The sequence below is a fragment of the Chiloscyllium plagiosum genome, unplaced genomic scaffold, assembly GCF_037043375.1.
Source record: "Chiloscyllium plagiosum isolate Xiang-an unplaced genomic scaffold, Cpla_swu_hap1 HiC_scaffold_3, whole genome shotgun sequence".
NCBI lineage: Eukaryota > Metazoa > Chordata > Chondrichthyes > Orectolobiformes > Hemiscylliidae > Chiloscyllium > Chiloscyllium plagiosum.
The window spans coordinates 18849231-18876743 of NW_028270141.1; the positions used below are offsets into that span (position 1 = coordinate 18849231).

The 27513-nt window shown below is 40.8% G+C and overlaps 1 protein-coding gene across 3 annotated transcripts in view; it reads left to right on the plus strand.

Moving 5' to 3' along the window:
- Positions 1 to 27513, plus strand: part of nol10 (nucleolar protein 10) — a 59197-nt gene that overhangs the window by 1436 nt on the left and 30248 nt on the right. For all 3 annotated transcript variants that reach the window (XM_087977741.1, XM_043677888.2, XM_087977737.1), the window contains exons 2-9: positions 16535 to 16580; positions 18278 to 18376; positions 18581 to 18658; positions 21249 to 21286; positions 21431 to 21567; positions 25432 to 25497; positions 26538 to 26598; positions 26693 to 26778. In XM_087977741.1, the coding sequence (XP_087833867.1) occupies positions 16535 to 16580; positions 18278 to 18376; positions 18581 to 18658; positions 21249 to 21286; positions 21431 to 21567; positions 25432 to 25497; positions 26538 to 26598; positions 26693 to 26778 (611 nt within the window). The remainder of the gene's footprint in view (positions 1 to 16534; positions 16581 to 18277; positions 18377 to 18580; positions 18659 to 21248; positions 21287 to 21430; positions 21568 to 25431; positions 25498 to 26537; positions 26599 to 26692; positions 26779 to 27513) is intronic.

A 27513-nucleotide genomic window follows, 5' to 3' on the forward strand; every position in this document is an offset into this window, starting at 1 on the left:
AGGGGGAATTGAAATGTTGAGCTACAGGGTGGTTGGGTTGGTTGGTCCGGGTGTAGCTGTGGGGTGGGGGGGGTGTGGCAGCCTGTGTGCTATAGGTGTGGGGTGGGGGGGCAGCCTGTGTGCTATAGGTGTGGGGTGGGGGGGCACCGTGTGCTATAGCTGTGGGGTGGGGGGGGGCAGCCTGTGTGCTATAGCTGTGGGGTGGGGGGTAACGGGCTGCTGGGGGGCAGCCTGTGTGCTATAGCTGTGGAGTGGGGGGTAACGGGCTGCTGGGGGGGCAGCCTGTGTGCTATAGCTGTGGGGTGGGGGGTAACGGGCTGCTGGGGGGCAGCCTGTGTGCTATAGCTGTGGGGTTGGTGGGGGAGGGGGAGAGGGGGGGCAGCCTGTGTGCTATAGCTGTGGGATGGGGGGCAGTTCATGTTAAGTGATCAAATGTGACAATGGCCTGCTTTCTGTTGTTGGCACTTCAACTGATGGTCTAACGCCCCCAGGACTCCTGCCTCTCCCACTCTTTAGACAGTGGGTTCCAAATGCCCCACCACCCTCTTCCAGAAAGAATTTTGCATCAATGTCCCTCCAACTCTCCCCAACTCCGCTCCTTTACTGTGACTCCTGGCTCTACTGTGCCTCCAATCCTCCAAAGTTTTGGAATGAGCTGTGACCAGGAATGTCCCCCAGATTAGGTCTCAGGTTTGTGGAAGAGCAGAGCTTGGAAGGGGATTTATCTACTCACTTTTTTGGGGGGGCAAAGATGGTGTGCAGTTTGGTTTCAAGGATAGTTCACTCAAATGTGTGCCTGAAAGTCATCCTTTCCAGGCCAGAAACACAGTAAATAGGAACAGGCCATTCAAACCTGCTAAGCCATTCACTATGGTGGCTGATCATCCAGCCCTGTTCCTGCTTTGCTCCATACCCTTTGATCTCTTTAACCCCTTTATGCCTAACTCTTTCTTGAAAACATTCAATGTTTTGCCCTCAACCACATTCTCTGGTGGAGAATTCCATAGACTCACCACTCAGGCTTAAGATATTTCTCTTAATATTAGTCGTAAATGGCCTATCCTGTATCCTTAAACTGTGACTCCTGGTTCTACACTCCCTGGTCATTGGGAACAGCCCAATGTCTAGCTCTTACAATTTTAAAGGTTTCCATGACACACTCCTCATTCATCTAAACTTTCAATTCCTCAGCCGCTTTTCGCCACATGGTTATTAAAGTTTTCCACTGAGTGCTCGCATTATGCTTCCAGAATGCCTCTATGTCCCATGTCCTCCTAGTGGCCAGATTTCATTGTTCAATTTCTTATTTAAACATCCTGAGGGACAGCCGAGCTGATCCTCATTCTGGGGGTCATCCTGGCATAATCAATACAAAGGGATCCCTGCCCCTGACTTATCTAATGTTTGTCCCATGTTATTATATTTTCTCTTTCTCTAACTGACTTCTATGGATCTATCTCAGCACCCACTTCAGGTTGCTGACCTTCATGTGGGGGAATTTCCCCTTTTAAGACCAGTCTAAGGCAGGGTGCTGAGACAGACACAGTGACTCTGCTTTACTGAGTGTATGTATCCTGGGACTCTAAATTTGCTGTTAGGTGATTCTAGCCTCTGAATCCTGGGGAAGGGGGCTCCACTCGCCCAGCTTCCACCAAGCAAAGCGATTCGTTGCTGTGCGAGTTGCCTCAAAGATTCCGTCACCACCGAGTTCCAGGAAACAGAGTTGACTGAGTGTTGAGTTTAGAGAGAGAGATCAAGGTGAAACTTACCTTGTGGGCCCACCCGTCTCTCGCAACCAGCACTCAGACGATCGCTTATTCAATCTGACACTCTTTGCTGGTTGTGTGAAGTCGAGTCAAAATGAGGCCCCGGACAAAGAAAACACATCCCCTTTATCACAGGTACTCTTCTCTCTGCGTGCCCCAGGTCATCCTCTGAGATGGGGTCATAGCATGGAAACAGACCCATCGGTCCAACCCGTCCATGCCAGCCAGATATCCCAACCCAATCTAGTCCCACCTGCCAGCACCTGGCCCATATCCCTCCAAACCCTTCCTATTCATATACCCATCCAAATGCCTGTTAATTGTTGCAGTTGTACCAGCCTCCACCACTTCCTCTGGCAGCTCATTCCATACACCTACGACCCTCTGTGTGAAAAAGTTGCCCCTTAAGTCTCTTTTATATCTTTCCCCTCTCACCCTAAACCTATGCCCTCTAGTTCTGGATTTCTCGACCTCTATAGACTTTGCCTATTTATCCTATCCATGCCCCTCATAATTTTGTAAACCTCTATAAGGTCACCCCTCAGCCTCCGATGCCCCAGGGAAACCAGCCCCAGCCTGTTCGGCCTCTCCCTATAGCTCAAATCCTCCAACCCTGGTTAAACCGTGGCACCACATTTGCCAACCTCCAGATTTCCAGCACTTCACCTCTGACTATCGATGATACAAATATCTCAGCAAGAGGCCCAGCGATCACTTCTCTAGCTTCCCACAGAGATCTAGGGTACACCTGTTCAGGTCCTGGGGATTTATCCACTTTTATGCATTTCAAGACATCCAGCACTTACTCCTCTGTAATGTGGACATTTTGCAAGGTGTCACCATCTATTTCCCGTCTATATCTTCCATATCCTTTTCCACAGTAAATACTGATGCAAAATACTCATTTAGTATCTCCCCCATTTTCTGTGGCTCCACACAAAGGCCGCACTGCTGATCTTTGAGGGGCCCTATTCTCCCTAGTTACCCTTTTGTCCTTAATGTATTTGTAAAACCCTTTGGATTCTCCTTAATTCTATTCGCCAAAACTATCTCATGTTCCCTTTTTGCCCTCCTGATTTCCCTCTTAAGTATACTCCTACTGCCTTTATACTCTTCTAAGGATTCACTCAATCTATCCTTTTTCTTAACCAAACCCTCAATTTCTTTAGTCATCCAGCATTCCGTTTACCTACCAGCCTTTCCTTTCACCCAAACACAAATATACTCTCTCTGGGTTCTCATTATCTCATTCCTGAAGACTTCAAATGTAAATGCCCTAATCCTAGGGAATCATTATGCAGACGATTTCCAGACTCCATGATTATCCAAGGGGTGGCACTGCTGCCTCACAGTTCCAGATACCCTGGTTCGATTCCTTCTGGCGACAGTCTGTGTGGAATTTGCACATTCTCCCCGTGTCTGTGTAGGTTTTCTCTGGGTGCTCCGGTTTCCTCCCACAGTCCAACGATATGCAAGTTACGTGAATTGGCTATGCTAAATTGTCCATAGTATTCAGGGATGTATATGTTAGGTGCATTAGTCAGGGGAAATGTGGGATATTCTTTTGAAGGGTGGTGTGGACCTGTTGGGCCGAAGGGTCTGTTTCCAAACGGTAGGAATTCTTTCAAAAAAAACAATGTAGGTGTGATACGTCCTAGCTTCGGGGCGGCCCTGCAAACAAGATCGGGCGCCACTCCTTCCCCAGAAAATGTAGGTGTGATATGCTTCAGTATTGGGGATGATCACGCAAACGAACCTGATTGGCTGAGGGATGGCTGTGAAAGTATTTCTGAATGGAAGGGGTTGATAATAGCTGGAGAGTAGTAGTAATTTACTGCTTACATGAAGTGGGATTCATCTGCGTTCCTGCAAGAATGTCGTCCCATCCACTTTCAATGTTCAGTTTCCGGAGGAAGACAGTGCAGTTTAACCCTTTAATATTACATTAATGTCCAGGGCAATAGTGCAATTTATTCCCTAAACATTACATCCTGTCACTAGATCCTGTAATCTCCAACATTTTATGGCCCTTATTTGTGTAGAATTGGAAGGCAGAAAAGTTGTTAAGCTTGTGGAGAACTGTCTACACTCGGAGGATGAGTCGTCATATCCCTGCACCTCTACATGCATAAGAGATTTGGATTGACCTAGAGCAGTCACCTCAACGGATTGAAGTGATGTCTTTGCAAGGTCTTCCAAATTTGGTGGCAAGAAAGGAGTTCTAACAGTAGCATCCTCTTTTATTCGAAAACAGCTCCACTGGGTGGCACATGTCGTTTGTATGTCTGAACATCAAACTTGCAAAACAATCGTTGTACTTGGAATGCAGTCACAGCTGCAGAAGCCCGGGGTTGTGTGGTGAAAACTCTTTAGTCCTCAAAGCACTCTTGAAGAGCTTAGACAGACCTACTGATATGATCGACCAAGATGTGAAAATTCCTTCTGGAATGCAGTGGTCCTACTACAATCCTAGTGGAGCTGCAATCTTTAATACTTGTCTGTAAAGCAGCCATTCATCATAACTCAGTTAGTTGCTAAACCAACTTTATATTTATGTCACCATCCTTTCCACCATATGCAATTGAACTTCGATATGCTTAATAAGTGGCAGTTTGTGAGCTCTTTGTGGAAATCTGTTTACTATATCAATCGTTATCTTCATCAATCTCCCTGTTGTCTAATCAATAAAACATTAAAATCAAGCTATTTGAACTTAATTTGTTTTCAGCAAATTTGTGCTAGCTTTTCTTTGTTAAATCATACTTGTCCACGCAACTTGATTTGTAAAGGTTGAATAGGCTTGGCACTAAGACATGGCAGTAGGGGGAACCTGATAAGGCCTTTTAGAATATGAAATTTTATGATTTGAGTAAATGCAAATATGTTTGCACTCCTGGCTACAATAATTAGGGACCTTAAATATGAGTCGCAAAGTCAATGGACAGTTCAAGAGATTGGTTAGAATGTGAGATTTCTTATTGTATAGAATACTTGTGAATGGTACAGCTGCATTTAAAAGGAAATTAGAAAAGCACACAGGTGAATGAATATGTTACTAGGGTTAAATGAAGATGAAATGAGGTGACTCATGGAGTGCGAAAGCACATTTTTGACCAGTTGGGAGAAATGGCCTGTTAAAGCTATGTGTGGTCACACTGTGCAAGTGTAAGCTCCAGAAGGTTGCAAAGCGGTTAGGCAGCAAGACTTTCTTCAAGGTTGAAAACTGAGTTTGTGGAACTCATGTTAAATGTGAACTTAGTTGGCAATTTGTTTTAATGGGAAGAGACATTAACTACAGCAAATAACATTGAAGAAATGCACAGAAAAGTTGCTGAATAGAAATTGATTGCACTCGTATCAGCTAAACACAAGCTTTTGCATGGGGATGAGATGACTCTTCACTGAGATTCGGGCGGATGCATCTTCCTTTCTGATCTTTGTAATCAGATTGCTGTAATTTTTCCAATACATGGTTAGTTTGTGTTTTTAAAAAAATTCATCCCATTTTACTTGACCACCTAAACCACTTAGCATCAAGTTAAGTTGTTGATGGTCTTTTGCGTAATTTAAGGAAAATGACCTTGTGAGCAGGTGGGCTATTGAATGAATTATTAATGTGCATTCCTGGCTGATGTGCAAAGATTGTGGAAAGCCTGGTTCTTAATACAATGTATACTGCAGGATTTCGATGAAAAGACAGTATATATGTTCAATTCAACAAGTGTGGAACTTGACATTGTTGTTATGCACATGTTTGTGTTTTCCTCATCCTTTTTGATAAAGGTTGTGAATCTGTGAGGTGCTGTCACAAAATGTTTGGTGAGTTGCTGGCAAATACCACAGTCACAATGAGCGAGTGGTAGAAGAATGGATTTAGAAGTAAGTGTTGGAGATGTTAATCAATGGGATTGGTCTATGAACATCTTGTGTTGCAGCTTGCACCTGTTCGTGAGAGTCCTGACTTCACCATTGTATCTCGAAGAGTCAGAATCCAAACCTGTTGTCCCAAAATGCTCCAAATTTGAGCTGTTCTTGTAGCCACTTTGTGTTTTAGACAATTTAGTTAAAACTTTAATTTGTGATCTCTCTCCTCAAGGCCACAACTAACCCTTGGGTATGATATTGCTCAATGAAGAGTTTTTCACTTGATCCCATTGGCTTCAGTTTGCTCCAACTCCTTGGAGCTAAATGTTGAACGTTTGTTTAAGTTTAAGGGAAGCTTTCTTGCCCCCTTGACAGTTACTTATGTAGTAGTGCTATATAATGTTATTCTGATCTATTGCATATGGGACTACTTGTCTGGCTGCAGAGTGTTTTTGTTTAGCACTCATGTCCAATGCTGTAGTCTCACTAGATGGTATCTAGTACCAAGTTCTTCTTCAATGTAAAAACTTTTAAAATTGTATACTTCAACAGGATAATGTAACTCCAGCTCTATACTAGTTGCATCTTATCTTTGTTTGGGGAACCAATGATAAAAGCTAGTAGAAGACGAAATACAAGCATAACTTTATTTCTCCACTTGCAGTTTTCAATGTTATGTGATGCCTGTCAGCTGATGCAAGTGGCTACAAAGGAAACCAATATTTTTCCTTTTGAACTAGAAAGCCATGCAGAATCACGGTAATTGAGGAAGGTTTACAGTATGGTGCGACCAATCCTCTCCAAATTTGCAGAACTTCAGTCCGTTGTCCGCTTTGAGTTTATTATGTCAACACTAATGGTTTTGCAACCATACACAGCAAAAAACCCACTTGCTGTGACTCAGGACTGTAAATATACCAATTCTTCTGTTTGCAAAATTTTCCCATCCTGTGCCATCTCCTAAGAGATGGTCTTGTAAACAGAAGTTTGAAGAGGGTGATTCTGTCACTTTCAAGAAACTACATTGATTTACCTTTTCTACTTCAGTACACCTGAGTAGTTAATTTCTTCCCAACAACAATAAGGATAAATTTTATAATATCTGAGCTACTCTATTCTTTCACTGTCACTGGGTCAAAATCCTGGAATTTCCTCCGAGGATATTGTGGGTCAATCTGCAGCATGTGGACTGCGGGGGTTCAAGAACGCAGCTCACCACTACCTCAATGGCAACTAGGAATGGGCATTTAATGCTGGCCAGCAATACCCATGTGCTGTGAATGAATAAAAAGCAAAAAAAAAAGTGATGTGTTGAATGTCTGGCAAACGTTTTCCACAAATTCCCATGCTTGTCTACTCTGCTTTTACAGTTTCAGTAGTAATTTTTCTTTCAAACATATATGGGAATATAATTTGTTGTGGCAGACCCACCTAACAGCAGCTTTTAAATTATTTTTCATGGCAACTTGGCTGAAAGTGAAAAGTTCATTGAAGGATGCCAGGCATGGGTGACTTGTGGGAACTGGTTACCACACATTTCCTTAACTAATGAAACTGAAGGATACTGAAACTAACTGCGAGGACATTGGGAGGCGGTATCAGCTGGAGTGGAGTGATTCAATGTCAAATCAGATGTAAAACAAGAACTAAATTTGGATTAAAAGAGGGGAAAATTTTAAGCTTGTAGTAATTTTTCAGTGCTAGAGAAGTTGACCATATTAAAAATCACGTTAAGGGTTATTTGAACTGAAATGGACATAACTTTCAATGATTGTAGTCCTACCTCTGATGCAAATATAGCAACCTCATTTCATTCAATGCATGTTCATAGATGTTCAATGACGCTACTGATGGATCAGCACATTTTGGTCAGCAACGTTTGGTCATTTGAGTTTAACCATGCATCTGTCCCTGGCCTGAGTTTGCTGATGCCATTTATGCGTAAATAATGGCAAAGGGCAGTGGCCCATCTGTCATTTGATGGCAGACTATATCCATACTTTTTGCATTCATGTTTATTTTTGTCAATTCCAAGCAGACCTTATGCATGTCTTGAAGCTGCAATATAGCATAACCTAAAACAGACACTGCAAATCTTTTTATTGGGTAAGCCAAGTTAATATGATTTATTTTGTTCTTAACTTTTTTTTGTGGACAGTTTGTTTTGTGTGCATGTAAAATAGTATGTGTAAACATAGACCAGAGAACAGTACAGCCCAGGAACAGTCCCTTCGGCCCACCCGGTCTGTGCCGACCATAACACTAAACTGATCTCATCTGCCTGCACTTGGTCTGTATCACATCTTAATAATTTGTATTTATTTACTTGGTACAACATCCTTCAGAATCTGAAAATACTTACATTGTGAGAGTTAGTTTGTTTATAATTATATGCCGGTTTTATGTTTTAAGTGTCAAAATAAAATACTCTGTAAAAGTTGGTGCTGCCTTGAAGGTTTAGTGAGTTAATACATATAGCAACTATCATTCAAATAATTCAGGTGTCTTGTTTACTAGCCTGAGCTGTGCTATTTTATCTCCACAACAATGGCTCAGCATTTCTTTCAATTGACTTGTACAGAAAATGTGGAATAAGGTTAGATATCTGTCCGTCATTAGCTGTACTTTCTTCCTATTATCTATGCATGGCCATCTCATTGTAGAATCCCAGTGAAGATCAGTAAATTCTCTTTCATTTTATGTCATTGAAACCATTCATTTAATAACTTCAACCCCCAGTCCACCTTTTGAACTGGTATTAATCTTGTTCCTATTAGAGAATAATATCATCTGGTGTTAACTACTTTGTCTCACATTCTCTCCAACAATGCCACCATCCTTTTTGCATGCCTGAACTCTTTTTAATCTTACAGAATTGGAAAGTCAATATTTTGTCCGAGCGAAATGGCCTGCGTATCTCTCTTTTTAAAGAACGTGATCTTCTCTTCTCTTCAGTACTCCTACACCTCTTTATTCCAGCAAAAAACGTTTTTTATAACTTGGTTCCCTGAAGCTTGGAATCACCTTCTGATTTATTGGTGTCCAAACTGCATACGATGCTTCAAATATATTGTGCAAGCCAGTGAGTATTTGACAACTTTACAAGGGAAAATACAGTTCATTTGAGTAACAGTATATCTCTACATCCGTTATTATGTTTCTTTTGATCACGGAGGAAGACATAAAGCCATATATGTTTTCATTCATGACAGGTTTCTGTTCTCTTTTTTTTCCATTGTGTGGAATTTTTTTTAGATTAGATTACTTAGTGTGGAAACAGGCCCTTCGGCCCAACAAGTCCACACCGCCCCGCCGAAGCGCAACCCACCCATACCCCTACATTTACCCTTTACCTAACATTACGGGCAATTTAGCATGGTCAATTCACCTGATCTGCACATCTTTGGACTGTGGGAGGAAACCGGAGCACCCGGAGGAAACCCACGCAGACACGGGGAGAACGTGCAAACTCCACACAGTCAGTCGCCTGAGGCAGGAATTGAACCCGGGTCTCTGGCGCTGTGAGGCAGCAGTGCTAACCACTGTGTCACAGTGCCACCCACCGTGTCTTTAGTAAAATGCAGTCATAGACTAACAAAAGAAAAATAGGCTGTAAATGTCTGTGCATTTCTTTGTAACTAAAATGAAAATGAATCATAGAACTGTACAGCACAGGAACAGGCCCTTTGGCCACAATGTTGTTCCAAACATGGTGCTCTTATTGTATCTGCCTCCACCACCCTGTCTGTGCATTCCCTGTGTACAAAAAAACTTGTCCCTCACATCTTATTTGAACTTTCCCTCCTCATCCATATGCATGCCCCCTGGTTTTAGATATTTCGACTCTGGGGGAAACAGATTCTGACTGTCAACTCTATCTAGGTATCTCATAATTTTATGGACTTCTATCAAGTCTCCCCTCAGCCTCCGTTGCTCCAGTGAAATGACCAGGGATTTTCTAGCCTCTCCTTATATTTGATATCCTCTAGTCCAGGCAGCATATTCTACACCCTCTCCAAAGACTCCACATTTTCCCCATAATATGGTGCCAAGGTTTGAATGCAGTACTCCCAAGTGTGGCCTAATCAAAGTCTTAAAAGCTGCAATGTGACATCCTGACTCTTGTACTCAATTCCCTGGCTGTAAAAGGCAAGCATGCCATATGCCTTCTCGACTATCCTATTAACTTGCGTGATCAAATTCAGGGAGCTATGAACTTGAACTCCAAGATCCCTCTGTATATCAATGCAGTTCAGAGTCCTGCTGTTAAATTGTATAATTTTCCTTAACATTTGATCTCCCAAAGTGCAACATCTCACACTTAGACGGATTAAACTCTCATCTGCCATTTCTATGCCCATACCAGCAACTGATCCATATCTGGCTGTATCTTCTGACAACCTTCTACACTATCCACAACTCCACTGATTTTTGTATCGTCTGCAAACTTACTAACCCGCCCATTTTCATCCAAGTCATTTATATACATCACAAACAGTATAGATCTCTGCAAAACACCACTAGTCACAGACCTCCAGCCTGAAAAAAAAACTTCCACCACTACCTTCTGCCTTCTATGGGCAAGCCAATTCTGAATCTACCTGGCAAATTCACCATGAATCCCCATGCATCTTAATTTTCTGGATGAGCCTACCATGAGGGACCTTGTCGAAAGCCTTACTAAAATCCACGTAGACAACATCAACTGCTGTACCCTCATCGAACACCTTCGTCACCTCCTTGAAAAATTCAATCAAGTTAGTAGGATGTGACCTGCCCTGCACAAAGCCATGCCAACCGATCCTAATTAGGCCATGCTTTTCCGAATGCATGTGAATCCTATCCCGAAGAATTCTCTCCAATAGCTTCCCAATCACCAATATAAGACTCACCAGTTTATTATCCCTATTTCCCCTCTTGAATAGTGGAACAACCAGTCCTCCGGGACCCCTCAAGTGGCTAATGAAGATACAAAGACTTTGGTCAAGGCCCTAACAATCTCCTCCCTTGCCCCGCTCAATAACCTGGGACTTATCCACCTTCATGCTCTTCAAGAGACCCAACACAGTTTCTTTCATGATCTCAAAATGCCCTAGCATATTAGCATGCTCCACTCAAATCTCACTATTCCATATCCTCCTCCTAGGTCAATACTGAAGCAAAATACTCACATCCTCTGCCTCCAAGCACAAACATGCTCACTCGGAAAATGGGACTAGATTAGTTTAGTTTATCTGGTCGCCATGGACGAGTTAGATCGAAGGGTCTGTTTCCATGCTCTACATCTCTATGATTTTCTTTATCCTTGAGTGGTCCTACTTTCTCCCTAGTTATCCTGTTGTTTCTAATATAGGTACAGAATGTCTTGAGATTCTCTTTAACCCTATTTGCCAAGGTAATTTTATGGCCCCTTCTTGCTCTCCTAATTCCCTGCTTGAGTTCATAGAACATAGAACAATACAGCGCAGACCCTCGGTGTTGCGCCGACCTGTGAACTGATCTAAGCCCATCCTCCTACACTATCTCATCATCGTCCATATGCTTATCCAAGAACTGTTTAAATGCCCCTATGTGACTGAGTTAACTATGTTGGCAGGCAGGGCATTCCACGCCCTTACCACTCTGAGTAAAGAAGCTGCCTCTGACATCTGTCTTAAAACTATCACCCCTCAACTTGGAGCTATGCCCCTTCCTACAAGCCAACGTCAACATCCTAGGAAAAAGACGCTCACTGTCCACCCTATCTAATCTTCTGATCATCTTGTTTGTCTCTATTTATTCCCCTCTTAGCTGCTTTCTGTCCAATGAGAACAGAGCCAAGTCCCTCAGCCTTTTCTCATAAGACCTTCGCTCTAGACCAGGCATCATCCTGGCATATCTCCTCTGCACCTTTTCCAATGCTTCCACATCCTTCCTGTAATAGGGCGACTGGAACTGTACACAGTATTCCAAGTGAGGCTGCACTAGTGTTGCAGCATGACATCACGGCTCCGGAACTCAATTCCTCAACCAATAAAACCTAACACACTGTATGCCTTCTTAACAGCACTATCAACCTGGGTGGCAACTTTCAGGGATCTATGTACATGGACACCAAGATCCCTTTGCACATCCACACTACCAAAAATCTTTCCATTGACCAAGTATTCTGCCTTCCTCTTATTGTTATTCCCAAAGTGATTCACCTCACATTTATCTACATTGAACTCCATTTGTCACCTCGACCCAATTCTGCAGTTTATCCAAGTCCCCCTGTAACCTGCAACATTCTTCCATACTGTCCACCACTCCCCCTGCAAACTTACTAACCCATCCACCTATGCCTGCGTCCAAGTCATTTATAAAAATGACCATCAGCAGTGGCCCCAAAACAGATCTTTGTGGCACACCACTAGTAACCAGACTCCAGGCTGAATATTTTCTATCAACTAGCTGCCTTCTTACAGAAAGCCAGTTTTTAATCCAAACTGCTAAATCACCCTTAATCCCATGCCTCCGCATTTTCTCTAAAAGCCTACCATATGGAACCTTATTAAAGGCTTTACTGAAGTCTATGTACACCATTTCAACTGCCCTACCCTCATCCACATGCTTGATCACCTTTTCAAAAAACTCAGGTTTGTGAGACACGACCTGCCCTTGACAAAATCATGTTGACTATCTTCAATTGTTGCTTGCTAGATGATTATCAATCCTATCTCTTATAATCCTTTCCAAACGTTTTCCTATAGCAGACGTAAGGCTCACTGGTCTATAATTATCTGGGTCATCTCTATGAACAAGGGGACAACATTTGCAATCCTCCAGTCCTCTGGTACTAAACCTGTAGACAATAACGACTCAAAGGCTCCGCCATCTTCTCCTTAGCTTCCCAGAGAATCCTCTGATAAATCCCATCCGGCCCGGTGAACTTATCTACTTTCACATCTTCTAGAATTGATAACACTTCCTCCTTTCTGACCTCAGTCCTTTCTAGTCCAATAGCCTGTATCTTGGTCTTCTCCTCTACAATGTTCTCCTTTTCCTGAGTAAAAATAGATGAGAAATATTCGTTTAGCACCTCTCCGACCTCCAGAGGGTCCACACACAACTTCCTACATTTGTCTTTGAGTGGCCCTATTCCTACCCTAAGTCATCCTTTTATTCTTCACGTACCTATAGAAAGCTTTAGGGTTCTCCATTATTCTACCTGCTAAAGACTGCTAATGTCCTTTCCTTGCTCCTCTTAACTCTCTTTTTAAATCCTTCCTAGCTAATGTATAATTCACCATCGCCTCATCTGAACCATCTCATCTCAACATCGCATAAGCCTCCCTCTTCTGCTTAACAAGGGATACAATTACTTTAGTAAATCATGGTTCACTTACCTTATCACTTCCTCCTTGCCCAACAGGGACATACCTATCGAAGACCCGCAATATTGGTTCCTTAAACCAGCTCCACATTACTATTGCCCCCATCCACTGCATTTTGCTACCCCATTCTATGCATCATAAGTCTTGCCTAATTGCATTATAATTGCCCTTCCCCCAACTATAATTCTTGCTCTGTGGCATATACCCATCCCTTTCCATCGCTAAACTAAATATCTGAATTATGGTCACTCTCCAAAGTGCTCACCTGCCACTAAATCAAACACCTGGACTGGTTCATTACCAAGTACCAGATCCAGTGTGGCCTCTCCTCTTGTTGGCCCTTCGACATACTACGTCAGGAAACCCTCCTGCACACATTGGACAAAAACTGATCCAACCGAAGTACTAGAGTTATAGCATTTCCAGTCAATGCTGGGGAAGTTAAAGTCCCCCATATTGACCACGCTGTTCTTTTCACTCCTTCCCAGAATCATTTTGCCAATTCTTTCCTCCACAGCCCTGGAACTTTGCAGAGGCCTAGAAAAAACTCCCAGTAGTGTGACCTCTCCTCTCCTGTTTTTAATCTCAGCCCATACCACCTCAGTAGACGAGACCTCATCAAAAGTCCTTTCAGCAACCATTATACTGTCCTTGACTAACAAAGCCACATCTCCCTCTCTTTTACCACCTTCCCTGATCTTAATGAAAGATCTAAATCCTGGAACCTGCAACATCCATTCCTGACCATCCTCTATCTCTGTCTTTGAAATGGCCACAGCATTAAAAGTCCCATGTACCTATCCATGCTGCAAACTCGCCTACCTTATTCTGGATACTCCTGGCATTGAAGTAGATACACTTCAAACCAGCTTGCTGTCTGCCAGCACACTCCTGTGACCATGAAGTCCTGTCCATGTCCTCCCTACCCTCATCCACCTGTGCACTGGGACTACATCACAGGTTCCCATTCCCCTGCTTAGCTACTTTAAGGTCTTTCCTACTACCTTTATATTCCTCATGGGCCTTGTTCAACTTTAGATTCCTAAACCTTACATATGCTTTTTTCCTTTTAACTGAATTCATCACCTCCCTCGTTATCCAAGAGTCCCTTACCTTGCCATCATTGTCTTTCCTCCTTACTGGAAAATGCCAGTCCTGAACTCACATCAGCAGACACTGAGAGAAACCATACAGACAATCGCCCAAGGCTGGAATCAAACCGGGTCCCAGGTGCTGTGAGGCAGCAGTACTAACCATGGAGCCATCGTGCCACCCTGAGGAATATGCCCAACCAACCCCCCCCCAGTTAGACGATCCACATACCGTTTCAAGAAAACTTCTTGGATGCACTTAAATCCTACTCCCTATAAGCCTCTTGCTGTAAGGGAGGCCCAATCAATATTGGGGAAATTAAAGTTGCCCACTATGACAACTCTGTTTTTATAATCTGCTTACGTATTTGTTCCTCAATGCCTTGGTGGCTGTAGGGGGGGGCCTCTAATGTCGTCCTATCAGAGCGATCGCACCCATCTTACTTTTGACTTCTACCCATATTTCCTCAATGGATGAGCACTCCAGTATGTTCCCTCTTGACTGCAGATTTAACGTTCTCCCTGATTAGTAATGCAACTCCTCCACCTCTTTTACCTTTCTTTCTATCTCGTCAAAAACACCGAAACCCTGCAACTTTGAGCAGCCAACCCTGCCCTTGTTTCAGCCAAGTCTCTCTAAGAGGCACAACATCATAGAATCATACATTAAATGGACAGGTGCCTTGCTTTTACTCACCCAGCAAATGGGACTAGATTACTTCAGTATATCTGGTCGGCATGGATGAGTTAGACTGAGGGGCCTGTTTCCGTGCTGTATGTCTCTGTGACTGACTTTTAATGCGAACATAACTGCCAGTGGTTTTGAACACCCTGAATTCAGGATACATTGACCTCTTTATAGCATAATCCCCATCTATTCAGCCTACACTAAACTTGTAGCATCTGTAAGTATTCCAGAAATGTACATACTGGCCTACTGACTAAAATATCAAGCATTCACTTCACCCTCATAAACTCATTGGTCTTGCACTGAAGTTATGGTCCCTCATTTTAGAAAATAAATAGCTCTAATGTACTATTAGGTTACTGGTGAATATATTTATTTCAGTTGTGGTATAGCGTACTTGGAGAATTGAGGGAGTGGTTGAGAGGTGGACACATGTTGTGCAGGAGAAAAAGAAGTGCTCTCGAGTCTAGGAAATGAGTAAGACAAATACCTTATGTGAAGAAGATTTTCCAGAAACAAAAAGATAATGACTTAGATCATATTCAGGTAAGAAGAAAAATTCCATTGAAGGGAAAAGGAATGAGGTAATTTGGTTCCAAAGAAATGGAGCCAATTTCTGGCTCAACTGGGAGTTGTGAGGACAATATCTGTGTCATGACTTGGTTACACGAGATGACTTAGCTACAGCTGCAATTGAAAATTCTTTCACAAATTCATCTGAACACCTAATTGTCTACAGTATTTTTAATATTTCATGATCTTTCACCACGTACACGTTAAAGCGTGTGAATTGTGCTATTCTGCACTTCAGAGACTGCAAATTCTGACCATGGATTATCATTGGAAATCTGCAGAAAAACTTTGCAGATCTTATAATAACAAATAACTTCCTTCTGAATTGAGTTTCTGTTGATTTTCGTGTGCAGTGCCTTGTAGAATATTTTTATTGCAGAATATTTATAGGAACATGTATTGAGACAATAGTTTTGTCATTTTTGATCGTGAATTGCTTCAGACTGAAGCAATTGTTTTATTATACGGGTGCAAGAGGAAGCTAATAACATTCTATTTGGAGTAGGATTGAATCATTAAACACTTTGCTGTAAATAATATGAGAGAGGCCCTCAAGGGTGATGTTTTCTAAAAGTTTGGAGAGACATTCTGCATTACTCAATTCACAGATTAATCAAATAGTGGAGATGTTTTTGCTGGTTATGAGGTGGCTTAATTAGGTCTGCTTAAACACTTGCATCATAAATTTTGGGTGCTACATAGAGTAAATGTGACTTCATGTATCTATTTAATTTCCAGTGAAAAACTTAATGGAGTTAGGAATGTCATTGTGAATCTATTCTTTCACCTGACTTTAAGAATGGCACTTTCATGAAAAGAAAATGGAACATGTCCTTCCTTGTACTGTGTTAACCATTTGATATTGGGCTTTCTTTTTTAAACCCCGTAAATATCTTCAAAGCAATGTGCTGAGAGAGTACAAAAAAAAGGAAAGTTGTGCTCCTGATATTTCTATTGGGTTCTTGATAGTTTTTTTGTAAAACTGAGTCCTCGCGATGCATCTCCTCACAAGTGCTGCTGCATGGTTAGCAGAACTTTTGTAGTTTTACATTCCTAATCTGTATTTCAGGGTCATTGAGTTTTTGTTTGAGGTTAACTTCCAATAACTTGGCCACACAATCGCATTCTCTCCAAAAATGGCAGTACTTATTGTTTGCACTATAACTGCATGTATTTGAATTTTCATTTTCATTTCAGTGGCTTTCAGATAGAAAGAAGAGAAGCTTGCAGAAGAATGATGTTGGTGAGTGTAAGACTTCACACAAATGTCTTGTTATAATATATTGACATGAGATTTTAACTTTAAATATTTAAGACCTTTTGCATGTTCTTCTATTTCAAAATGGAAGCATCCCTAACCTGCCCCTTATTCAATTTAGTCTACTGTATTCACTGCTCACAGACCAGTCTCCTCTACATTCGGAAGATGATGTACAGATGAGTTGACCGATTTGCAGAACACTTTGGTTGTGTCTATAAAAGTTACCCAGATCTTCCAGTTGCCTGACACATCCACATGCTACTGTTCCCATTGCTAAGATTTCTGTCTCAAGTTTATTGCAGTGAGGCTCAATGCAAACTGGATGAAAAGGACTTCCCCTTCGGCTTGAGGACTTTACAGCCTTCAGGACTCGACATTTGCCCATGGTATTCACTGTCATGTAATAGGTTGTTTTCAGTGCAACTAATCCAATTTTGACTACTATCAAGTCCCCATCACCATCCGTTTAGCTCCTTTTCTCCCCTAGCTTATTATCAACAACTCTTTATCTGCCCGCATGAAAGAACAGAGAGAACTTTGATTGGGAGATAGAGTGGCAAAGAGCTCTAACTTAGACTTGCCTCTTAAACCTGTCTGCAATCCTAAGCCTGAAAGAACAATGTTGTTATGCCTATAAAAAGAAGTTTGGTCTCATTCTTCTGTTGATATTGAAGTTCCAGCGTAGACATTTTTTCATCAGTCCTCTAAAGTTAGAAAGCAGCTTTAGAAGTCATCTATGTAATTTCTTCAACTCTATGCCCAAATTAAAATAAATGTAATTTTAGAGGTAGTTACATCAAGTTGCATTCAGTAATATTTCCACTAAATTACTTACACTACCAATACAAAAACTGATGGTCATAGTTTATTGGTATGTTTGTTTGACATGTCTGCACCATTTTTACATTATTATGAATTATTTTGAGTATACAAAGAAGGAACAGGGCATAGTTCGGAGAACTCCGTATATTATGGATAACAGATAATAGCATATGGTCTAATTTGTTTACAACTTTGTAATCTGTAGATGAATGTGTAACATTATTAATGTCCTTGTATATTGATCTACCTTCTCATGAGTCACCATTTAATTCTGTGATTAATTTAAAAATTCCATACTGTTCCAGATCTCTCAATCTCTATAACAGTTTGTTTCTGGTTATTCCCCTTTATTCCTGGGATACTCTCAAATATTGTTAAATCACTCCATAATGTCCTCTGTATCGTAAATTTGAAGCATTTTCCTACTTATAAGTTATGTTAGCTGGATGCAAATGGATTTAAACATTTACGTACTACTTACCCTCTCAATTGCATGAAATTCTTTTGTAAATGTGGAATTCAAATCTGTAAGCATTTAATCTGATTATAGCCATATTAAAGTTTCATATAGATTCACTATTTGATCTCTCAATATTCCAGACTTGATGTGAAACCCAACCATGGAAATTTCTTTGTCTACCATGTATTAAATCTTTAATATTAAACCTTTACTGCTTGCTTTCGACCTGAAGCAGGTTCTGGTACAATGCAATTTTTGTCTCTATTTTTATTAGGAGGATGTCAACAATCCTATGGGTTAATCTACTTTTTATGGAAGGTGCCTTAGTTGAAAACACTTTATTCTTAATTTCATCAACTGGTTATGACTAATAACAAAAAAAATTGCCTTTCTCTAGATATACGTCGAAGAATTGAGCTTATACAAGATTTTGAGATGCCTACAATTAGTACCACCATTAAAGTTTCAAGAGATGGCCAGTATATCATTGCAGCTGGTACGTTTTTTTTGTAAATGAACTATATTTTTTACCCTTTTACTTAATTGTTTCATTTAGATTGTCATCTTACAAATTGGTTTATTGAATCAGGCTTTAATCTGTCAATATTTTAAACCACTGTGGAGTGGGATGCAGTAACAATTTTTTGAAAATGAATAAATATTATTGCTGTTCAATTTTTAATACTGTTCATCTTTGCAGGCACATATAAGCCAAGGATTCGATGTTATGACGCGTACCAGTTATCCATGAAGTTTGAACGATGCCTAGATTCAGAAGGTTGGGTAAATTTGGAATTAAGTTATTAAAATATGGAGCTTAAATAAAACTAACTTAAACACACTTAAGAAAATGTAATATTTTAACATTGCTATATGTTTCATTGTGTCGGATGTGCCATATTAAGTTTTCAGTACTAAAATCTGATTTTTATTTTATTTCTGTTTTTATTTGTGCAGCTACATTCAAGAAAAAAATCTGATGTTGAAATAATTTTGTCCAAAAAAGAATCAAGAATTTTAAACAAATGATTTTTAAATGGGGTTTTTGTTATGAAGAATGCTTTAAGGTGCACAAACATAATGGGTCAAAAATTGATAGAGTAAAAAATTAATTTTAGGTCTAATTGAATGCATAATTAAAGAGATGTGACTGAGAAAAAGTCTTGACAGGAGAAGAAAGAAGGCAGAAGATAATTTCAGAGCTTGGGACTCATTAATTAAGACTTAGCCACCAGGGGTTCTAAAATGTAATCTTGGGCAGCATCAGGTTAGAATTGAAGAATGGTAACCTCCTTGGAGTGCTATGGGATGGAGATAATTTCAGAGATAGTGAGAGATATGACCAATGCAGGAATTTGAATATTGGGATTAAAAAAAAATTAAATTTGAGGCAATAGTGGTTCTTTGAGGCAATTTAGGTCAGCAAGTATAGGGGTGAAAATTAAATTGGGATTTGGTACTGAATAAGCTGAAAGTAATGGCGGAACTGAAGATGTAGATTGAGCTGGATGGCATTTGAATCACTTAAGTATGAAGATGGCAGTGGCATTAATGAGGTTTATGCAGCCAATGGGCCTGAGACAGAAAGGGAAAAATAGTGTGTTATGGAATAAGCAGTCTTTGTGATTTGCAAAGATGTGAATTTGACAACTTGCACCATTTACAGTGAAATTTAACATTTTGATGGTGAGAAAGAAAACAGAATCAATGGCCCAGAATGTAGAGTTTACAACGGGATGGTATAGATGGTGAAAGTTGCAGTCCATTTAGAATTAGATGTCAAAGAAGTATGCTGACATTGCAAACAGTGAAGGTGTTGAAACAGGTGGTGAAGAAATAGTGATGTGTATAGGCTAAATTCCTGAGGAACTAAATCCTATGTCTTTGTGCTATCCTCAGTGTAATAAATGAAAGGGAGGAGATTTCCAGAAATAGGGTAACTGCAGACTTAGCTGATGACAGGAAGAGAAATCATTCCTGGAGATATTCTAATTGGATTGGAAAAGTGGAACCAAACAAAACTGTCCCATTTAAGGTAGGCAACTGAGAAGCTTGGAGGAAGAATGTTTAGGAAAGGATTAATCACAATGACCAAGGACATTAATTTGAACTGTTTTGATTCTGTGGTGAGGCTGAAAGCATAATTTAAGAGAATAAATGTTGTAGGCAAGATGGAAATGGATTTGGGAGCCACTAGTATGTTTTAAAATATTAGAGAAAAAAGGAGGTTGAAAATATTTTACTAAGACTTGAACATCTTGTAAGTTATGCAGCAATTCAAAAGTTCCCAAACACAAGGCAAGCTTCTTTAAGTTACTAAAGAATGGACAACCAAATACAAATTTTAAGGGACCATACTTCGAAAAAATGGCATGTGGGGTGTGTTTTTTGAAGAGGAGGATGTGGTGACAATGTTTGAATTATAGGGAGACAGTACCTGAGGAGAACAAACCTTCTTGGAAACTAGCATGGGAGGAAGCAAAGTCAGTTGGATGGTTAAGAGTTTCGTGGGAATGTGATCTGGCAGGGCCATAAGAGGCTAAGCTAGGACAAGTGGAAAACTTAATGATATGATTTGATGGTAAAGCCAGACTTTGAGAGTTTGAATAGATTGTCATGGAAGCTCGGAACGAGGGAGGCTAATCCACCTGAGAGAGGGGTATCTTTCAAAGCTGTAATATTATTTAGTCATATGTAGTGATATTATGGATGGCAAACCTTAGTCAACCCTAACAGCATATTTTGAAGGGAAAAGTTAAGAGAAAGGTGATATTTGTTGATCCACTAAGAGTCCCAGGAACAGTGGGAGGTTGTGAAGGTTAATCTGTGGATGCCTTCTAAAGAACTATATTTATATTTAATGATTTGTAAAACATCAGCAAACAGAACCTTATGTTAACTAGTTCTTAGTTTAGTGGTTGGAAAGCTGGCATTACAATATGAGTGTTGGAGATCTTCTCATTAGTTGCAGTGTGGTTTTGGGAGTATAAGATGGTTGCTATGCAATTTTCTAGCTTGGAAGGGTGGAAAAATTTAACAGCAATAATTAACATGGCTCTTATATATGTTTTGAAATGGATCGAACCACCCATGTTTAGCTTGTTTCAATATCAGTTTTTGTGTTTGATTGAGCTAGTTACAAAATTTATTATGCCAAAATGTTTATGATCCCAGAAAAGAAAGTTTCATAACACTGACTTAGAAATAAGAACATAATTTCAAATGTTTTAACAATTTTGAAGACTAAGAACTATACATTTTACTTTGATCTTTGTTGAATGTATATTTTGTATATTTCAGCTTGTTTACTTTCATTATATGAATATTCTTCCATAATTTGGTAATTTATAATCAATTTTCTTTTGCAGTTGTAACATTTGAAATTTTATCAGATGATTATTCAAAGGTAAGTACATTCTTAAGGTTGTATTTTAAACTATTAGTTTCCATTTATTAAATTGTATAAATGTGTCACTCCAAGCACTTCAAACAAATAGCAAGTAATTATGCTGCAATTCTCACTTTTTAAATAAGTGTTCTGATTTTACAGATAGTATTCCTCCAGTGTGATCGTTATGTGGAGTTTCAGTCACAGCATGGCCACTATTATAGGACACGTATCCCTAAGTTTGGTCGAGATTTCTCCTATCATTATCCATCATGTGATCTCTATTTTGTAGGAGCAAGGTATGGGAATGTTACATTACTGTGAAGGATTTAAGAAGTTTCAGATGATTGACATTAACACTGTGTGAGGATGTGGGACGTATATGTAAAACATAGACAAAATACTGTTGGGGACTTCATAAATAAGTATTAAGAATTGCTTTGATATATGCTGCTGAAACAAACCTGTGAAGGTAAGTAGACCCATACTTCTGAATCTTTATGCTTTCTGTTTTCTTTTGAATTCTGCAATGTGACACCATACAATAATGGAACATTGATTTATATTCATTCTATTTTTGTTTCGTATCTCACCATACATAAATGTAAACACTGGGTTTTTAAGGCACAGATAGATTTTGAACAGTGAAGGTTATGGTGAACGGGCTGGTAAACAGAGGATTCCACAGAAAGCTCAGCCATGGTCTTACTGAATGGCGGAGCCAGATGGCCTACTCCTGCTCCGCTGTCTTATTTTCTTATAATCATACTGCTGATTAGGTTAACTATCCTTCACTGGGATTGCCATTGAACTTGATCCATGATTTGACAGTGCTTGTAACAACATCCATCTGTATTTTATACGAAGATCACACTGAGAAATGTGCTTGATTTCATCCATGTCTGTTTCTTTGGGTAGAGTGGAGGAATGACCAACCAGGCCTATCTGTAAATTCTTTAACCCTTGAACAATAGCAATGGATGAAAATTTAGCATTTCAAAATGTTGCAATTCTCTTTACACAGAGCATTTTCTAAAGTTGTAAATTTGTTGCTTTAACTGAATCTTAACTGAGTGAAGAATTGACCAAAGTTCATAAACTAAATTTGTGTTGCTGGAAAGATGGTGCAAGAGAGGGAGGATGTTAAATATTCCTGAAAGAATGTGCTCTGGAAAGTACTTGAGGAAGAAACATGGGGAGTGGCAGTAACAGCCTTGAGTAAGGAGAGCATTGCAGTGTTGAAGAAAGAAGATACAGTAGTCCCCCCCCCGTACCCGCAGGGGAGTATGTTCCAAAATCTATCACGGATGCCCGAAACCGCAGATTGTGACAAACCCATTAATTTAAATGGGAAATTTACCTCTTCGGCAGCCCCCGGTTCCACAAACCCACCGACACACTAAAACAGCAGCTAATGAACTTGAAAGACCCTATACAGACAACAAGCAAAATTAATGTCATTTACAAAATACTTTGCAAGAATTGTAACAAACACTACATTGGACAAACAGGCAGAATCTGGATTAGTGGTGCTGGAAGAGCACAGCAATTCAGGCAGCATCCGAGGACAGGCAAAATCGACGTTTCGGGCCAAAGCTCTTCATCAGGAATAAAGGCAGAGAGCCTGAAGCGTGGAGAGATAAGCTAGAGGAGGGTGGGGGTGGGGAGAGAGTAGCATAGAGTACAATAGGTCAGTGGGGGACGAGATGAAGGTGATAGGTCAGGGAGGAGAGGGTGGAGTGGATAGGTGGAAAAGGAGCTGGACAGGTCCAGACAAGACAAGGGGACAGTGTTGAGCTGGAGGTTAGAAACTAGGATGAGGTGGGGGAAGGGGAAATGAGGAAGCTGTTGAAGTCCATATTGATGCCCTGGGGTTGAAGTGTTCCGAGGCGGAAGATGAGGCGTTCTTCTTCCATGCGTCTGGTGGTGAGGGAGCGGTGGTGGAGGAGGCCCAGCACCTCCATATCCTCGGCAGAGTGGGAGGGGGAGTAGAAATGTTGGGCCACAGGGCGGTTTGGTTGATTGGTGCGGGTGTCTCGGAGATGTTCCCTAAAGCGCTCTGCTAGGAGGCGCCCAGTCTCCCCGATGTAGAGGAGACCGCATCGGGAGCAACGGATACAATAAATGATATTAGTGGATGTGCAGGTAAAACTTTGGATGTGGAAGGCTCCTTTAGGGCCATGGATGGAGGTGAGGGAGGAGGTGTGGGCACAGGTTTTACAGTTCCTGCGGTGGCAGGGGAAAGTGCCAGGATGGGAGGGTGGATCGTAGGGGGGGCGGGGGCCTGACCAGGTAGTCACGGAGGGAACGGTCTTTGCGGAAGGCAGAGAGGGGTGGGGAGGGAAATATATCCCTGGTGATGGGGTCTGTTTGAAGGTGGCGGAAATGTCGGCGGATGATTTGGTTTATGCGAAGGTTGGTAGGGTGGAAGGTGAGCACCAGGGGCGTTCTGTCCTTGTTGCGGTTGGAGGGGTTGGGTCTGAGGGCGGAGGTGCGGGATGTGGACGAGATGCGTTGGAGAGCATCTTTAACCACGTGGGAAGGGAAATTGCGGTCTCTAAAGAAGGCCATCTGGTGTGTTCTATGGTGGAACTGGTCCTCCTGGGAGCAGATACGGCGGAGGCGGAGGAATTGGGAATACGAGGTGGCATTTTTGCAAAAGATTGGGTGGGAAGCGGTGTAATCCAGGTAGCTGTGGGAGTCGGTGGGTTTGTAGAAAATATCAGTGTCAAGTCGGTCATCACTGATGGAGATGGAGAGGTCCAGGAAGGGGAGGGAGGTGTCAGAGATGGTCCAGGTAAATTTAAGGTCAGGGTGGAATGTGTTGGTGAAGTTGATGAATTGCTCAACCTCCTCGCGGGAGCACGTGGTGGCACCAATGCAGTCATCAATGTAGCGGAGAAAGAGGTGGGGAGTGGTGCCGGTGTAATTACGGAAGATCAAAACCTAGCCACCAGGATACATGTACATCATCTAGCCACAAAAAGACATGACCCACTCACACTAGTATCTTTACATACAGATGAGAAAGGACACCACTTTGACTGGGAACACCAGTCCTCGGACAAGCCAAACAGACACACGAGAATTCCTAGAAGCATGGCACTCCTACCGGAACGCTCTCCCAAACACATTGATTTGGATCCCATTTACCACCCTCCTGAGAAAAAGAACAGGAAATGACATCACTACAGGAAATGGCATCACCAACCCAAGGAAACCTAAACACAAATAAAAAGTGGACCAGTGCTTCACCGGAGGTTCACTGATGATGTTACCTAGTATGGTGACAAAATGTCTGAAAAGAAACCTTCCAACTCGGCGAGAAACTTGTATCCAGGATATGAAGGCATTGGAGAATGTGCAGAAGAGATTTCAGAGAATGGTCCTGAGATAAGGATCTTCAGTGATGAAAGTAAGCTAGAGATGTTGGGACAGTTTTCCTTAGAGAAGTGAAGTCTAAGAGGAAATCTAGCAGAGAGATTCAAAACAGAAACATACGTATCAGGATCAGGAGGAATAAGTCATTAATCTCCTTGAGCCTGTCTTATCATGCCTGATTTGGCTGTAACCTCAAATCTACATTTCTGTCTAGTCCTCATAACCTTTCAATCCCTTGTTTAACAAGAATCTTTTACTTCTGTCTTTAAAATATACAAGAATTCTGCTTCCAACACCTTTTCAGGAAGAGAATTCCAGAGATCTCTGACCCTCTTTAGAGATTGAGATGTCTGAACAAAATAGATGAGGAGAAACTACCCACTCATGAAAGATTTGAAAAAAAGAGTGCATAGATTTAAAGTAATTAACGGAAGAATCAAAAATGATATCAGAAAAAGCTTCATGCATCGAATAATGCACTGGGATGTGCTCCCTGAGAGTCTGATATAGGCTGGCTGGATTGATGAATGCAAAAGTTAGTTTAAGGGATCAATGTTCCAGATTACAGGGAGAATACTAATGAATAGCGTTGGGTGAAATGGGCTGAATGGCCTATCCTGAACTGTAATCATTATGAAAAGAACGCCTCTATAGCATTTGTCATTAAAGGCACGAGTGGATGGCAAAGAAATTGCTGTTGATAGAAATGAACTAAATACATCTGAAAATGAGACCTTTTGTGAATTATTTTAAATGCTGTTACACTCTTGTGTATCCTGCAGCTCTGAAATCTACAGGTTGAATTTGGAACAGGGGCGATTCCTAAATTCCCTACAGATGGATGCTTCGTAAGTATTTTAACAACCTGCATGGTGATAAAGTTTTAATACAATTAAATGTCTTAATGTTTCACAAAGCTAAATAATTGGATATTGAGCCATTATGTGAGAAAGGACAGGTTTGCTGATTGAAGATGTTGAACCTCAGGAGAGGGACAAGGATGTAAGAAGACTCCGTTTAAGGAAATGGTGCCAGGGCCTGGTTTGAAATGACTAAATATTCTGCTTCTAAAGATGGCTCAAAGACTAGGTATAAAACTGATTAGGATTAGGTGAGCGTAGCAACACACACAAATTGCAAAGATGAAGGAAGTGAGGATATGATGGATCTTGTAATTTAGTTTTATGAAGGCCACCAAAGTCAATAAAGTGACTCTGGATGTGTTAGACGTTTTGATAGGAATTACAGTAGGATTAGAGATAACGAAGATATAAAAATAGATGTTCAGGTTGAAATTTGACTCAGACAGGACACTAAAACAGAAATTACACATTTCAATTTTTGAACCATGTAAGTCTGCCACCAGGTGGAGCTATTTCCTTGCAGATTATGCTGAATCTGAATCATGTTGAGCCTGAGGAAGGAGAAAAACGTTGAAATTTGAATTAAATGACTACATTACATCATAAGCATAATTACCAGAACTCTTGGATATAACAGACTAGTAACATTTTCCTATTCAGTATTGAGTTCCTAAAATTGGTATAAAATATGGCAAGAACAATTTAACATTGCCCAACAAAAATAGGGAACATGTTAGAAGGTGAAAAGGAGAGAAATGCATTTTCTATTTTAAACAAAGGTTGCTACTTTGAAGGTTAAATTAGGAGGGAAGTGGAATGCTGATATTGAAATTGAAAAATGGTGGGCAAACTATCACTGAAATTAAGTTGATTATTGTCTGAACATAATTGATGCTTTTCAGAAACATTAAAAGCATTCTTTTTTTCTTATTTTAATATGATTTTATTACAATATATGGTAGCAAGATGTCAGACAAAGTGCTGTTTTTAAAATACATTTTAATGTCAACTATTTATATTCTCAGACAAAGCAACGTTTGTGATATTAATCCTGCACACTACCTGTTTGCTGCTGGAACAGTTGAGGTAATAACAAGGCACTTGAGTTTCCTGATTTATTTTTGAATGCTGTGCATTAAATAAATATATTTCATCTCTTGAAATATTCTGCCCATTTTAGGGTAAAGTGGAATGTTGGGATCCACGTACAAGAAACCGAGTCGGAATTCTTGATTGTGCCCTGAGCAGTGTGACAACTGACACTGAGTAAGCAATACAATGTGTATATTTTTAATTCATTCATAACTTGTGTGATTCGTTGCCGAGTTCAGCATCTATTACATTTTCCAATTGTCATGAAGGTGCGGGTGCACCTCCCTGAACACCTCTAGTCCGTGGGGCTGTGTGTACACTTTCAATGCTGTTAAAAAAGGGCTGCTAGAACTTTGACCCAGCCACAGTGAAAGCGTAGTTATATACTTTTAATTCAGGATGGTATGTTGCTCAGAGGGAACCTGTGGTGTTGATATTCTCATGCATCTGCTGCCCTTGTAATCTTTGGTAGCAGAAGTGATGGTGGACTTTGAAATGTGTTTTTGAAAGAGCGTAAATAGTTGATGCAGTGTATCTTCCCCTTTTTGAATGGGGGGTGTCACATTGGCAGTTTTCCCGTTCTCCAGGATCCAAGGATATTTGGAAAATCACCCAGTGCAGCCATTATCCTGTATCTGCTTCTTTTAGGATCCTAGGCTGCACCTCATTAGGACCAGGAGATGTATCAGCCTTTAGCCCCATTAGTTTGTTTTCTACTGCCCCTCCATTGATGGTGATGCCATGTACTTTCTGTTTCATATTTTTGGTTTTAATGGATGTTCAAAGTATCTTCCATCGTAAAGACTGATGCAAACCACCGCAGCAATTAAAATGATTCATTGGCAACCTGCCATCTGCCTTCTCAGCATCAGAGAAAAGCGGTTGCTTTCCCAACAAGGAAACCAGGTT